Source organism: Theropithecus gelada, chromosome 8 (assembly GCF_003255815.1).
Source record: "Theropithecus gelada isolate Dixy chromosome 8, Tgel_1.0, whole genome shotgun sequence".
Lineage (NCBI taxonomy): Eukaryota > Metazoa > Chordata > Mammalia > Primates > Cercopithecidae > Theropithecus > Theropithecus gelada.
In genome coordinates this window covers 99,330,569-99,347,061 of record NC_037676.1, presented here as the reverse complement: position 1 = coordinate 99,347,061, position 16,493 = coordinate 99,330,569, and the positions used below count along the sequence as shown (strand labels likewise).

Below are 16,493 nucleotides of genomic sequence, written 5' to 3'. Positions count from 1 at the left end.
AATGCTATCGGTGGTGTATTAAAGTCCCCCATATCATTGTGTTGCTGTCTATCTCACTATTTAGGTCTAATAGTAATTGTTTTATAAATTTGGGATCTCCAGTGTTAGGTGCATATATATTTAGAATTGTGATATTTTCCTGTTGGACTAGTCCTTTTATTATTATATAATGTCCCTCTTCATCTTTTAAAACTGCTATTGCTTTAAAGTTTGTTTTTTTTCTGATATAAGAATAGCTACGCCTGCTCACTTTTGGTATCCATTTGTATGGAGTATCTTTTTCTACTCCTTTGTCTTAAGTTTATGTGAGTCCTTATGTGTGAGGGTAGTCTCCTGAAGACAGCAGAAACTTGGTTGCATTCTTATCCATTCTGTCATTCTGTATCTTTTAAGTGGAGCATTTAAGCCATTTACAATCAATGTTAGTATTGACATGTGAGGTACTATTTTATTCATCATGCTATTTGTTGCCTGATTACCTTTTTTTAAATTGTGTTATTGTTATGTGGGTTCTGTGAGATTTATGCTTTAAGGATATTCTATTTTGGTATAGTTCAAGGATTTTTTTTCAAGACTTAGAGCTCCTTTTAGCAGTTTTTGTAGTACTGGCTCAGTAGTGGTGAATTCTCTCAGCATTTGTTTGTCTGGAAAAGACTGTATCTTTCCTTCATTTATGAAGCTTAGTTTTGCTGGATACAAAATTCTTGGCTGATAATTGTTTTATTTAAAGAGGCTAAAAATAGGATCCCAATCCCATCTAGCTTGTAGGGTTTCTGCTGAGAAATCTGCTGTTAATCTGATGGGTTTTTCCTTTATAGGTTACCTGATGCTTTTGCCCCAGAGCTCTTAAGATTCTTTCCTTTATCTTGACTTTAGTTAACCTGATGACTATGTGCCTAGGTGATGATCTTTCGGCAATGAATTTCCCAGGAGTTCTTTGAGTTTCTTGTATTTGGATGTCTAGATCTCTAGGAAGGCCAGGGAAATTTTCCTTGATTATTCTATCAAATATGTTTTTTAGACATTTATATTTCTCTTCTTCCTTGAGAACACCACTTGTTTTTAGGTTTGGATGTTTAACATAGTCCCAAATTTCTTGGAGGCTTTGTTCAATTTTTTCATTCTTCTTTTTTTGTCTTTGACAGATTGGGTTAATTTGAAATCTTTGTCTTTGAACTCTGAAGTTCTCTTTTCTGCTTGTTCCATTCCATTGCTGAGACTTTCCAGTGCAGTTTGCATTTCTTGCCTTCCAGAAGTTGTGATTGTTTTATATTTATGCTGTTTATTTCACTGAAGATTTTTTGTTTCATATCCCATATCATATTTTTGATTTCTTTTAGGTGGACTTCACCTTTCTCTGGTGCCTCTTTGATTAACTTAATAATCAACCTTCTGAATTCTATTTCTAGCAATTTGGAGATTTCATCTTGGTTTGGATCCATTGCTGGTGAACTGGTATCATCTTTTGGGGGTGTAAAAGAATCTTGTTTTCTCATATTACCCAGATGTTTTTCTGGTTCCGTCTCATTTGGGTAGACTATGTCAGAGGGAAGGTCTGGGATTCAGGGCTGCTAATCAGATTCTTTTGTCCCACAGGGTGCTCCCTTGATGTGATGTTCTCCCTCTTCCCCTAGGAATGGGGCTTCCTGAGAGCTGAAATGTAGTGATTGCTTTTGCTCTTCTGGGTCTAGCCACCCAGAGGAGCTGCTGGGCTTCATGCTGATACTGGGGAGTGTCTGCAAAGAGTCCTGTGATGTGATCTGTCTTCAGGTCTTGCAGCCATGGATGCCAAGCACCTGCTCTGATAGAATTAGCAGGGGAGTGAAGTGGTCTCTGTGAGGATCCTTGGTTGGGTTTTTGTTTAGAGTGTTGGTTGGCCTCCAGCCAGGAGGTGGCACTGACAAGAGTGCATCAGCTGTGTTCCTAGTTGCCCTAGGGACACTTGGTTAAGTGGTTTCTCAGGTGATGGGCAGGGCCATAGAGCTCCCAAAAGATTATGACCTTTGTCTTTGGTTACCAGGGCAGATAGAGAAAGACTACCAGGTGGGGGCAGAGGTAGGCATGTCTGAGTTCAGCCTCTGCTTGGGCAGGGTTTGCTGCAGCTGCTGTGGGCTGTGAGGGTGTGGATCCCAGTCCAATGGAGTTATATTCCCAGGGGGATTATGGCCATCTCTGCTGAGTCATACAAGTTGCCAGGGAGGTGGAGGAAAGCTGGCAGTCACAGGCCTTACCCTGCTCCCATGCAGCCTGCAATCCTGAAGGCCGGTCTCACTCCCATAGTGCCCCCATAACAGCACCAAATCTATTTCCAGGCAGCAGGTGACTAGGGCTGAGAACTTGCCCCAGACTATGAACCTCTCCTTTGAGAAAGCAAACAGACTCAGTTTTTTTGGCATCTCAGGGAGCCTGCAGCAGTGATCCAGTTCCTTCAAAGGGTGTGAGGATTCTCCTGGCTTTCCTGGTATGTTCCTGAGGTAGTTCTTGGAGCAAAAGTTCACTATGTGACTCTCCACACACTGCTCTCTCTGTTAGAATGGGAGCTGCAAGCTAGTCCTGCCTCCTATCTGCCATTTTAATCCTTCTTCACAATTTCTTCAAGTTTCTAATTCTTCTACTGTTTTAGGTATTTTCCTCAATAAGTACAATTATAAAACATCAAGACCAAAATTCAGAACCAAAGAAGCAAGCAGCATCTACACATTAACATTTAAATTAATAAAAATAAAATTTAATGTTGGGGAAAATATTTAAGATTTAGAACAAGTTAATTTCCTGGACAGTTTCACAAGCAGATGTATTTTTTGCCAAACATATTGAGGACCAGTGATTTTAACAGGATATCTTTCCAGGGGCCATTAGTCTCCCTTCCTTTGTTCCCAAATAATTGTGCAGAAAGACTATCCAACGTGGCAATAGGGAGAGTTCATGGAATGTTTTAAAATAAAAATTCCTTTTAGAAAATAAAAAAACCTTACCAAATTCAGGTTCATCTGGGGCCATAGAAAAACCTGATAGAAAGAGTCCTTAGCATATTTCAAATGTTTCCAATAATACTACGTTCATTTTGAATAAAATAGACTCAGATAAAAAGTTAGTTGTCGGCTAGAGTTTGCACTTGGGTGGATACAAGTGTTCTTCAGGGAGAAACACAAGAATAGGCTCTATCATGCCAATTAAGGAATCATCACATGGTTCTAGTTTGTCAATATTCTGGTAATCTCAAGCTCCCAATGTAGCCTAGAAAATCTAGAATGAAAACAAATCCAAGGGTATTTGTACTCACTTCCAGAAGCATATTCATGTAAGGATTCTTGTATTCTTACTCAGTTCTGCCACCTCAAAAAATACCGCAGGGTATTGTGTTCCAAAGTACACTATACCCACGGAATACTCTCCCAACAAATGTTATTTACTAATAAAGAAATTACCAAGACGGATTTCCCAAACTTATTTGACCATAGGACACTGTCCCCCGCTTTCTTTATATCTCTTGTTATCCTGAGGATAAGTGTTCCTAGAAACAGACTGGAAAAGTTGTTCCATTAAAACAATATTATAAAGTACTTAAGAGTATTGGGCATGGCATCAGGCTGCCTAGATTTAAATTTTTCACATAACAGCTGCTGACCTTGGGCAAGGTACTTAGCTTTTCTCTGCTTTGGTTTCCTCTTCTGCAAAATGAATATAACACAATTTACCTACTGCTTGGGTTTGTTTTCAGGAATTAAGGAGAATATGTATTTAGTGGAGTGCTTAGCACAATGCTTACAATAGTAATCTTCAGTCAGTGCTAGATCTCAACACTTTTATTATACCCAGCAGTATGGCTAAACCCAGTGGGGAGGTCCTTTCCAAAGGAGATATCTTTTGTAGGTCTGGGCTAGTCCCAGATTCATTTCAGGACTCCAGCCATCTCTAGTTCTACCCTTTAGGCTTCCACTTCACTGGAGGCTGTTCATTTTCTTCTCTGTTACTCTGAATTGCATTTCCTGGGGCTTTTCCAAGAAAGACTTGACCAGAGCCTTAGGGAAGAAAACCTTCTTCCCAGATGGGTCCCCACTTCTAAGAGAGAACCCACTGCATTGGAAATGGCTGCATAAAGCTCTAGCTACAGTGGAACTTGAATCAAAGCCCTGGCAAGCCTTTGGCTGTCTTCATGGTTGTATTCTGGGCCAGAGAGGCTTGGTGACTCCTGGACAACTCTTCCAACTCCTTACCTCTGCCCTGTTGTTTCTGTTAACAGGGTGTTTATGATAATGACAATACCAAAACTCTTTTCTTTTTCATTTCTTTTTTGGGACTGGGGGTAGGGGAGTATTTGATGGCTTTTGCTTGATTATTGAAGTAACACACACTTATTACACAAAAATCTAACATTATATAAATATATCAGGTAAAAAGTGAATCTCTCCTGTAATTCCACAACCCCTGCCTCCCCTCATAATCCCAAGACTGCTACTGTCAACAATTTTCTTCTCATTTTTAATGATGGGCAGAACTAGAAGCTCTGTACTCTGCTGGGAATACTTCATTCTGCACCGTTCGCCTCAGGAATTTCTATTTATCTTTATAAAAGAAAGTTCAAATGACATCTTAGTGAAGTTGCTCTGACCCAGTCAAGCCATGTTGGTCCGTCTCTTTACCAGGTGTCCAAAGTAATTCGTACATCCTACATTCAGAGAACTTACCACAATTTCACTGCAATTTTTGAATTAAATGTCTCTCCTGCTTCAAGGACTGAAAGGGCCATTTCTCTTTCCTCTTGGGTGCAAGGCATCTGATACATGAACAAGCAGTCAATGCACAAGTATTTGTTGAGTGAATGAATGAAGAAACATACCAATAAAATATTTTTCTAAAACATAGACTTTCAAGCTCTATAGTAATCATGGTCAGGAGGCTCAACGTTTACATTTTTTCTGGAAAAATGTTTCTTATATGTCCCACATTCCAACAACCAGGTAATACTGTTAATTCTCATATCTTTCATTTCTTTAGACCTGAAAACTCAAAATTCTAACTTCACAGCAAATGATACAGTTGGAAGAATTTGGGATGGATGGTAGTTTATTTTCTAAGTGCCAAATGCGCATTTTGGAGCATCATTGGCCATAGGCTTTGGGCACTGACACCAGAACATTCCAGGAAATAACATTTCAAATAAACAGTTTCAAGTCCAGTAAACCACAAACACAGAAAAGTACTCAACAACACTTCACAGCAAATAGCCTTCTGTAGACGGTTACTCGGGAATGGCTGATTATATTTACAAAGCACAAATAACTCTTCTGTTAGATTAATTGAATATAATTTAAGCTGAAGGCTTGAGTGAAAAAGTGAATCTATACGAGTGATGAGAGAGGAAGACAAAGAAGAAGATACCAGAAGGATGAATCTTAGAAAAATATTTCCAAATATCAGAGATCCCCACCGGACCAACTCTTCAAATTAACAGGCTCCACTGAGGGACTCTGACATGCTGCATGACACATCATCCAAGGAATAACATCCAAAAGGAGTCTCATTTTTCTTGGAAAAAGAGATTGCCGCAGAGCTTTCACATTTTACCAATTAAACAGATTGGATTCCATGTAATTAAGTAATATTATTATGAACTTATTTCTTGGCCTCAAGCCCAAAGCTGTATTTCTAGTTCAAGTATATCAGCAATTTTCATCCAGAATTCATACATCACATGCTGAACCTAGCTCTTCATATTAAAATACGTAAGCAACCTAGAAATAGAAATCCACAATTTCAAAATTAAAGAGTAAGACTCAATGGGCGCAATCACAGAAAGTGAGGTGCAGAGGTAGATACTGGGCATTAAACATAAGCAGGATATAGAAGTGACCAGGAGAAATTTAAGACTTCTAAAAATTTAGTATGAAATGAAAAAAAGTGGAGAGGTCAGTAGGTTTCTATCGTACAAGGGATGGTGACTTAAGTAGAAAAGGGAAAGGATATTTTAGGGACACATAGGAACTGGCCCTAAAGTTACATTAATATAGAAAATATACAAAGTTAGGAGGCAAAGTAATCACTAATGGGGAGGGAGGTAAACTAAATTATGATCTTCTCTTACATTAAAAAAAATGGTACTGTCAGAATCATGCTTATTAAGTTATAAAAGTTAACATTTATTGATAACTTGGGTTGGCCCAGCCCACGTTCTAAGTATATTCTGTGAATAGCTTATTTAATTTTCAAAGCAACTGTATGAGATAGGAACTATTATTATCCCATTACACAGATGAGAAAATTGAGGCACAGAGAGGTAAAGTAACTTGCCTAAGGCCACACACCTAAGAAATTGTAGAGCTGAGATTTAAACCCTGGCAGTCTGGCTCCAGAATCCTATGTTTTTAACAATATACTATGGTGCCTCATAACACCTACTCAAAAGAAATATTACTCTTTATTTTAGAGGTCTATTCACATCTTTATATAGACTTTCAGAAATCTTTTGGAGATTTAAGTCCTGAATTAAAGAGACTGGTCACTAGCTATCAAAAGCAACTGAAGTCAATGTACTTTGAGAACCGGTAAAAGATGCTCAATTCACTTTTGCACGGTATTTGACACTTGTCCATGCAATTGAATTCAATTCAATTAACAGTGATTTAGGGTCCCATGCTGAATACCAAAGAAGTAAGATTCAAAGCTTAAAGAAGATACAATTTTTATTCCAATCTAGTGCAAATGAAATACTCTGAAGCTTACAGTTGAATAGAAATGAGGAAAATGAATCCAGAGCATTCAAATGACTTGCTTAAGGCCTAAAATGTAGTTTGTAGCACAAAGTGACCTAACGTCCAATTCAAATGGGTCTAAAGAAAGTTTTTCTTTTTACTCCACCACTGTACTTCCAATCAAGCTGGTCGAACATACTGAAATAAAATTAATGTCCAAAATCATTATCGGTGCTTTTTGAAGAGGACAAATGTTTGACTTTCTCCTGCTTTCCTCTAGAACTCACTTCATTCTGGACTGATATGAGAAACAGAAAGAAGAGATAGCCAAGGGAATATTTTTAAGAGAAGAGGAGGAGAGAATTAACACAGCATCTCCCAGAGCTTCTGTGAAGGAATGTGTGATTTTCAGGTTTATTTGCTGGATAACTTCTCTCTCAAACCTTCCCCAATTCTAAAATTAGATATTGAAATTACGTCTACATTGATAACTATGTGTATATGTATGTGTGAAGGTTACCCACTCCATTCTAAGAGCCTTAAGAACAAAGGAGATGCTTTAAACCTACATGCCCAGGTTTTACAAAATGCTTTATAAAAAACAAAGTAGGTGGTCAAAATCTTTTCTGTCATAGTGTATATACAGTGTAAGATTTCCAATTAGTTTGTTTTCTTTAACAAAATGACCCTGTATTCAGGTTACCTAGATAATTTTATTAGTTTATATTAGTGGTTCTCAAACTGGGGCAACTGCTTCCCCTGGCCCCCCAGGGGACATCTGGCAATGTCTGGAGTCATTTTTGGTTATCATAACTTGAGGTTAGGGGAGGGTGCTACTGGCTTCTAGTGGGAAGAGGTCAGGGATGCTGCAAAACATCCTGTCATGCATGGGACAGACCTTGCAACAAAGAATTATCTGCCTGGATTCCTTATTGTGGCAATGGAAATCATTCTTTCTATCCTAGGTTACTCTTTTATTTCTATGATGGAAAAATGCCTGGCCTTTATCCATTGTCCTAATAGTCTGATAATGTGTTAAGATGAATAAGGGCAAGGAAGTAGGAGGTGCTGCTGATTTTTCTTTGCATTTCGTCATATTTTCCTTGCATATTTTTAGCTGGTGTGGTTATGTTTGCTTCAGTTTTATTTGCTTATTCATTCTCCCCAGTGGCGGATAACAACATTTGACACTTTAGATGTCTGGAGTACACATGAATAAAAATTTCTTTAAGAGGATAAGTTGTTTCTTTTCTGGGAATCAACTGACCTCAAGAGGATCTTTGAACATACCATGGTAACTAATCTGTTAAGTATTTTGTGTTTTGAGTTAAATATGTCACTACTGAGATTCTCACACGTTAGTTAACAATTTTCTAAATATTTACCAAGATCTTTAATAAGTGAGAGTGCTTCCCATGATATAAAGGCTCCACCGCCATCATCCATGGCACCCTGCCCAACATCCCAGCTGTCCAGATGTCCACTGACCAGTACAACCTAGAACAAATAATAAAAAGACAAAAAATAAAACTAAGCAAAAATGACATCAAAGAGCAAACATTTATAGGTATTCAAAATATAAAAATGGAACTTTTATATTTTCTTTTCTATTTTTATGTCTTTAAAGATATGTGTCATTATTAGTGGAAAACTTGGTAAGGAGGAATTATATAAGGGGTCTAAGGCTATCCTAATAGTAATAAAAATCCTCACTTTGTACCTTTATTTATTAATATAATTTGACTACTAAAGAAATTGGCTTATTACTGACAGATATTTGATAAATTTATTATATGGCTTAAAACCTAAATGACACAAAAATGAAGCTAGAAACTTCAACCACATTCTTAACTGTCCTAAATTCTAGAAGAAACATAATAAACATATATTGAATTGATTTAAATGAGAAAATGAGAACAATATTTTTTAAAAATTGTTTTATGCATTATAGATTGATGTTGAATAAATAAATAGCTGGATTTCAAAACTAGATCCAATTGAACAGGAGAACTTTTAAGGGAAATTTCAACTGACATTAGTATTAAATAAATCTAGAAATTATATTACACATTTTAAATCATCACAGGTTTGAAATTTTTGTCAGGAAGTATTAGTAATTCTAAGACAATACAAAAAAATTCACTGAAACTAAATTTTGTGGATACATTTCAAACAAGTTAAAAACCAAGTATAGTGATGCTGGGGTATATAGAATATTGGTTTGAAAAACAACATATCTTGATCATTATAAAACATACAAATATGGAGTCAGATGAATTACATATCTAAAGAAATTTTAGAGGAAGGCATAGAATAACTTTGCCAATTTAGAGTAGGCAAAGATATCTTAAACTGGATACAAAAAGTATAAACCATAAAAGAAAAAATAATAAATTATATTTTGAGTTAAACATGTCACTACTGAGATCCTCACACATTGGTTAACAATTTTATAAATATTTACTAAGATCTTTAATATGTGAGAGTGTTTTTTTAAAATTAGGAATCTCTAGTCATCAAAAGACTGCATTAAGAGAGTGAAAAGGTAACCCACAGAAAAACAGAAAATATTCAGCATATATATACATATGAACAGACAGTTCACACAGAAAGATATGCAAATTACTAATAATCATATAAAAAGATACTCAGTTTCATTATCATCAGGGAAATATCAATTAAACCACATTCCATACATATCGACCAGAATGGCTAAAATGAAAAAGACAAAATATGCCAAATATTTGTGAGGCGGTAGAGCAACTGGAATTCTTGTATGTTGCTAGTGTAAGTACATTCAACCACGCTGGCAAAACTGGCTTATCTATTAAATCTGAACATACACAAAACTATGACCCAGTAATTCTACTCCTCATTATATATTCAACAGGACGTGTGTGTGTGTGTGTGTGTGTGTGTGTGTGTATACTTTAACCAAAAAAGATGTACTGGAATGTTCATAACAGAGTATTCATAATAGGCCTAACCCTCCTACAAAAAAAAAGAAAAAGAAAACTCATCAAATGTCTGCTGACAATAGAATGAACACTGAATACATCGTGTTGTATTTATCAATGGGACACTCCATAGCAATAAGGTAGAAATGGAAAATGAACAAACACAACTCATGATAAATTTATATGAGTCTCATAAACATAATGAAGAATGAAAGAAGCCAAGTAACACATGATGTATAATTCCATTTATATAAAGTATAAAAACACACAAAACAGGAGAGTGATTACCCTTGGTGAGGAGGGTTAGTGACAAAAATGGGGTATGGGAAACTTTTTGGGGTGCTGGTCATGTTGTGCTTTCTGATCTGGGTAGCAGTTACACAGGTGTACTCAGTTTGTGAAAGTTCACCATATACACTTAGGATTCATGCACTTTCTCTGAGAATATTATACTTCAATAGAATTTTTAAAAAAGTTTTACAGATTGATGTGTATGCACAACATGTACTAAGTAAACCAAAGTTGAACCAATCTTCTTGATGATTAAAATAAAAATTGCCCATTACTTTGGGAAAGCAGGACTTTGGGGTTAAAATATTAGGGTGACCCTTTGCACTGAATGATTCACTGAGCAGCTGCGGGATCTCCCATTGACTTACATACAGACCCAGTCTAGTATGACTTCATTGTAGTTACAAACAAGCACAATCCCCCAAACTAACAAATGGCTATGTAATGAACCCAAATGGATTGTTTCTAAGGGGGAAAAATAAAGAATAAAGAAAAATTCATGTTGCAATAGCAGGAACTTCTGATTCAGAAAGAAGTGGTGTAATCCCATGTGGGACAAACAGCCCAATTAGTCAACATTCTCATGACTCTCACAACATTTTCCTAATGACGTTCCAGTGGATTAAAAGTGTCAAAATGTGCTTCAATAAACTTTTTCTCAGATAATACATAGGAGCAACTAAGTTAAGGAAGCTATTATTTTATCCTTCAGATTTCTTTCAGAATAACTGAGATTCTTTACAATCATACTTCTTTATGTTTTCTCCATTCTGTAATCTACTTAATGTTACTTAAACTAGTAGTTAAAAAATTGGAAAGATGATTTTTGAATGATAGGAAACTAAACAATATTCCATAGGATAAGGTCTTTGGTATAGTGCTATAGAAGAATGATTACATATTCTTTGGATTATCAGAGCTTATTTCAGTATATATTTTTTAATCAGAAAAAAAAAACTGGGGCAACAATGAAATAGTAGTAATTTTAATATCTAGTGATTTAAAACTAGGTAATAATAAAAAGCTATTGCTAATTCAGTAGCAATGTGAATGAACTTGAATTTTCCAAATATAAGAGCTTCTGCATACACTTAGAAAATAGCAGTGCAGGAGGTTTCACTCAAAATGGAATGTGGCTAGCATTCCTTAATGTTGCCTCACAAAAGATAACCCAGAAAAATATACCAACGCGCAAGGCTACTGAAAATCTCCCTTATGTCAGGGTCAGGCATGTTATAATAAACTTGGATCTGATTTAGACAAACAAAACAAAACCAGACTACCCAGAAATGCTGTAAACTGCAGTTTCATGAAAAATATCACCTGATAAATGCTAGGAAAATCACAGTCCCTTCACTGCCTCTGTTGCCAGATCCGGATTCCTTTGAGCAAAAACATGGCCTAGAATCAACAGAGAAGTGGGCAACTGCCCATCTGCCCCTTGTGTTGTGAGTCCTGAGGCACTCAAGGTACTGACCAATTCTTTTACCCCAACTTCCTTTTCACCACCATCTCTTCCAAATGCAGTAAAGAGTAAAAAACTACTCTGAAAACAGCAATAGCAGCCGAAACAAAACAACTAGAAAGGCAGAATGGGAACTCTAGTTCTTTGAAAGGTAGGGTTTGTTATTTGTGAGGTAGGCATTAGCCCTGACTACCTTGGGAAGAGGGCCTTGGGAATAGGGGAAGAATACACCACAGTCGAACAGAAATGCACTGGATGAAAGCCTGCTAGCAGAAGGAACCAGAATGGCAACAGCATACATCCACCCACAGGCCAGCTGTAGGTCTGAGAGTAGAGAAGGACGAAATCAAAGATGTGCAGAGAGCAGCCTGAGGACAAGCCCCTCTGTTACTGGTGCATATGAAGACACCGAGTCCAAATGGATCCACCTGATTATGAGATGAAAATGAGACATATGAAAAATATGGCAGTACTAGGGAGAGGAAACAGCCTCAGAGGACTTGCATTCTTATGAAAATGAGCTAATGCAAGATACTGAAGAACATTTCACGCTCTCTGGCATTCAGTCATGGTTTCCTTCAACAATTTTTATTGAGTTCCCACTATGTGCTAGAGATACAGAAATGAATAAAACAAGCAAATATTCTACCTTAATTGAATTTAGATTCTGGTGGGAAGATGGAAAATAAATAAATACAATATAATGATAGTTTTAAGTGCAATAGAGAAAAATATCTTTATATCTACAGTGTGGAGTAGATTTTTAAAATAGAATAAAAATTCAAAGCATGAATAGTAGATGTATAAATTTAACTATCATAAAATGAAGCCTTTATGTTCATCAAGAGAAGTCACAGAATGAAAGGAGTTGCTAGAAATTGGAAGACATTTCCAATATATATAACTCGAAATGATTTATATTCAAAATGGATAAAGAATTCTTATAAATCAATAAGAAAAAGATAAGCGACCTAAAAAGCAAATAAGCAAAACACATAAAGAGGTATTTCACAGAAAGAAATTATGAATGGACAGCAAACATTTGAAAAGATGACCAATTTCATTACCGATCAGGGAAATGTAAATTAAATCCTTAATAAGATACCACTTTGCAACTATCTGGCAAAAAATTTAAAATCACACAAATGAGATCTTGGCAAGGAGGCCGAGCAATAGGAATTCTTATCCACTCCTGGTAGGAGCAGGAAATTGTTAAAATCATTAAGGGAAAACAATTGGACATATCCTTATAAAGTTGAACATATGTATATTCCACAATCCAACAATTCCACTTTTGGTGTAAACATTAGAGGACTTCTCATACCAGGAGACATGGACCAAAATGGTCATATAGACACATTCAGAAGTTCTCAAACTGAAAAAACACAAATGTCTATCATCAGTAGAATACATAAACAAATTGTGGAATAGTCATACAATGGACTATTACAAAGTAGTAAAGTGAACGGAAAATGACCTAGTGATGCATTATTAAATATAAATGAATCTCAAAACAAAAATAGGCAAAAAACCAAAAAAAGACAAAAGAAATAGAAGAGTACAATTATTTAATATAAATTTCAACTAAACTAAATAATATAATCTTCAGTAATACATACAAAGATAAAGATAGTATAACTATGAAAAAAAGCAAAGCAATAGTATACCGAAGTTAGGATTGTGTTTATGTCTAACGGGGGTTAGGGCAGACAGGAGGAGGTGATCAGGTACGGGAACACAGTGACCTTCAAAGACACTGATAGTGTTCTGTTTCTGCAACTCAGTGGTGAGAACATGTGTAATCCTTCCATTACTATTCTCTAGATTGAACACAGATAAATAAAGTCTTCCATATGTGTGATATGTTAAACTATAGCAAGAATTATCAGAGACCTACCTTTGAAAGTCAAGGGGCTCAGATAGTTTTAGAAGTGAGTTCAACCATACATTAGATGTCAGATTGATCTTATTCTATTTCAACTGTTCTAAAGCAAACAGAAAGCATAGAAAATGTCTATATTTACTTACAAAGCTATCACAATCTTGATATTAAAACCTGACAAAGATAGTGTCCCCCTTATAAACTAACTAGAGATCAAATATAATTGTAAAAATCTGCAATAATTGAATCCAGAAGCATATTAAAAAGTATTGCAATAATGGCCCAGTCATCTTCAAAGGCCGTTGGTAACTAGAAGCTGTAATACTTCTAATATACTAAGAAAGGGCCACTTTTGAGTCATACTTATTTTCTTGGCATGCTTAGCTTTTAACTTTCTTCATTAAAAATTACGTGAGTTGTACAGATATTCATCTAAACCTGACCACATTCATGTTGATCAATTGTCAGTAGACAACAGGCCTGTCTGACAATAACGTATGTTTCATTTCACAAATGTCTTCTTAATCAAAAACCAGAAAGACAGCTACTCGGTGGGTTTTTTTGGGCGGGGGGGGCTTCTGTGGTTTTTTAAAAAAAATTGCAGCAGCTTTCTTCTCCTAGTCTTAATTTTATTTGGTGTATTTTAAAAGGTAGCAGGAAAAGTCTTAGGGCTACAAAGTTTGAGGCTTAATGCATTTCCAGACACAGGAAGTCCCCAAATTTTCAACAACAAAAATGATTAAATGTTTGAAAAAATATGATGTACCGAAAAAGGAGAAAAAAAATAACTCATTATTTAGCCTTAGAGAAGAGGCCAAGGAGTGACCTAATAATGGGCTTCAGCTAAGACAGGTCTCACTGTGAAGAATATGAACAGCAGAAGAAAGCGCAAGGGAAGCCAGGCTTGGACTGCAGCAGTGAGCATTAGGGTCATATAAGCAAGCAAGAATCTTCTGATGCAGACTTTTGTTGAAGTTAAAAAAAATGACTAACAGGGTAAAGGTTACGAAAAATTTCCTTCCTTAGAGAGTTTCTAAAATAGACTACATTCTGAGGCTTTAGACAGAAAGCTAAAAGAGAAGAGATAAATAAAACCTTTCAAGGTTCCATCCAATACAATATTCCATGACAGTTTTCAAGAATTCCTCTTCTATTCTAATAATTTTGAAGGAGGAAATGGTCTTTTAAAAAGTCTCTATAACCTCAACAGACTTTTCCCTGAGCATCTCTTTTCTGGCTGTCAAGCATCTTCCCACAATTTAAAATCTAAACACAGGTGGGCAGGCACTTCTCAAGAAATCCATGTTTTCATAATCCCCACTGGAGACAAAGACTTGACTTTCAGAGGGCAGTTGCTGAATGTATTGTGCTATTGCCCAGCACAGACAAAAGGGACTATGTTTGAACAAATATTTTCCTCCCCAATGATTCAGACTAGGTGGTCTACAGAATAAAGCTAAGCTCTTGACATACAGGGTGTGTTCAGAGGCAACACAGCAAACACGTGAGTTCCTCTTGAATTGATTTCTTATCTTCAAGCTTTTTTTTTTTTTTCCCAGTGAAGCTATTGGGTGTTAGTTTGTAGGATACAGAATCCTTTCACACAAAAATGGGCCATCTGTTCAAATGCTCATGGATCACCCAGCTGGTCCTGAAAAGAGCTGTTTCCACTCCCAGACTATCCCCTCTTACTTGTAAAGGACACTCAGATTAGATTCACAAAAAGGAGATCATGCCTATTCCTGGTTGCATGCTGTGAGCATGTTACTAGACTGATAGCTCAGGATAAAATAAGAAAGACCTAATTTATCTGTGGCACATGAAAACCAAGCACTTGGTAGATTTATAAAATGTGATTGCAGTGTATTTGCAAGAAATGGCTGGAATTGACTAAACATTGACTTGACAGTAGGAGAACAGCAGAGAATGTCTATGGAAGGAAATCATTCTCATGAAATGGAGGCAACTGGGTTTCATGATTAGATGCAACTGGAGATGATCTTCTCTTAAGTAGAAGAATCATGTATTTGAATTCCTCCTCTATTTAGCCTCAGCAACCACAGTATAAGTTGTCTCATTTGAGAGGACAGGAAGAGTAGAAGAGCTGAATTACAACACTGTATTTGAACTTCCTGAGGTAAGGGAAGAGACATAGAGAGTTTAAGTAACTTCTGTGTTAATATTGAACATCTTTCCCATAATCAAATCCAAGCATGGTACAGCACACAGTTAGAACTTCTCATTCCTTACAACTATTCACTTACCATTACGTCCTAGGCCTTTGTCATGCCAAGTGGGTAGGATTTAAAAAAAGAAGAAGGCCGAGCATAGTGGCTCACACATGTAATCTGAGCACTTTGGGAGGCCAAGGAGAGAGGATCATTTGAGGCCAGGTTCAAGACCAGCCTGTGCAATGTAGTGAGACCTCATCTCTATGGAAAAAAAAAATTAGCTGGGTGTAGTGGTGCATGCCTATAGTCCCAGCTACTGGAGAGGGGAAAGTGGACTGAGGTAGGATGATTGCTTGAGTCCAGAAGACTGTGGCTACAGTGAGCCATGAACACACCACTGCATTCCAGTATATACCACAGAGCCAGATCCTGTCTCCAAAAAAAAAAAAGCATTTGGTACCCTACAGACTTTTTTTTTTTTTTTTTTTTGACAGTGTCACCCCGGCTGGAGTGCAGAGGTGTGATCTTGGCTCACAGCAACCTCTGCCTCCCAGATTCAAGTGATTCTCATGCCTCATCCTCCTGAGTAGCTGGGATTACAGGCACGTGCCACCACACCAGGCTAATTTTTGTACTTTTAGTAGAGACAGGTTTTTGCCATGTTGGCCTAGTCTCAAACTCCCAACCTCAAGTGATCCACCCACCTCAGCCTCCCAGAGTGCTGAGATTAAAGGCATGAGCCACGGCACCTGGTCTCCTACGGACTCTTCTATGGTTCAATTTAAACAAGCTAATAGATATATCATCAATTTTTCATTATAAAAAATGGGAGTCAAGGTGCTTCCTACCAAAAGAAACAGGCTTTAACTGAAATTTTGAACATTTAGATCTATAAGCTGACAGATTCTTCTTGGCCCCTAATGGTTTATAAAATTCCAGAACCCTACGTAGCTTTGAAAAATACCCAGCCATGATAGCCTGTGCAGTTCAAATGAAACTTACTCAAAGCATTTCTACTGTAAGCAGTTGGCTCCT

General features: G+C 36.7%; 1 protein-coding gene and 1 long non-coding RNA gene across 2 annotated transcripts in view; one reads left to right on the top strand and one right to left on the bottom strand.

The window, feature by feature from the left end:
- CPQ (carboxypeptidase Q) overlaps positions 1-16,493 on the bottom strand; it is a 528,839-nt gene that overhangs the window by 179,732 nt on the left and 332,614 nt on the right. The window contains exon 5 of the mRNA XM_025393809.1: positions 8,078-8,189. Within this exon, the coding sequence (XP_025249594.1) occupies positions 8,078-8,189 (112 nt within the window). The remainder of the gene's footprint in view (positions 1-8,077; positions 8,190-16,493) is intronic.
- LOC112629944 overlaps positions 1-16,493 on the top strand; it is a 496,138-nt gene that overhangs the window by 475,914 nt on the left and 3,731 nt on the right. The gene's annotated exons all lie outside the window — the stretch shown is intronic.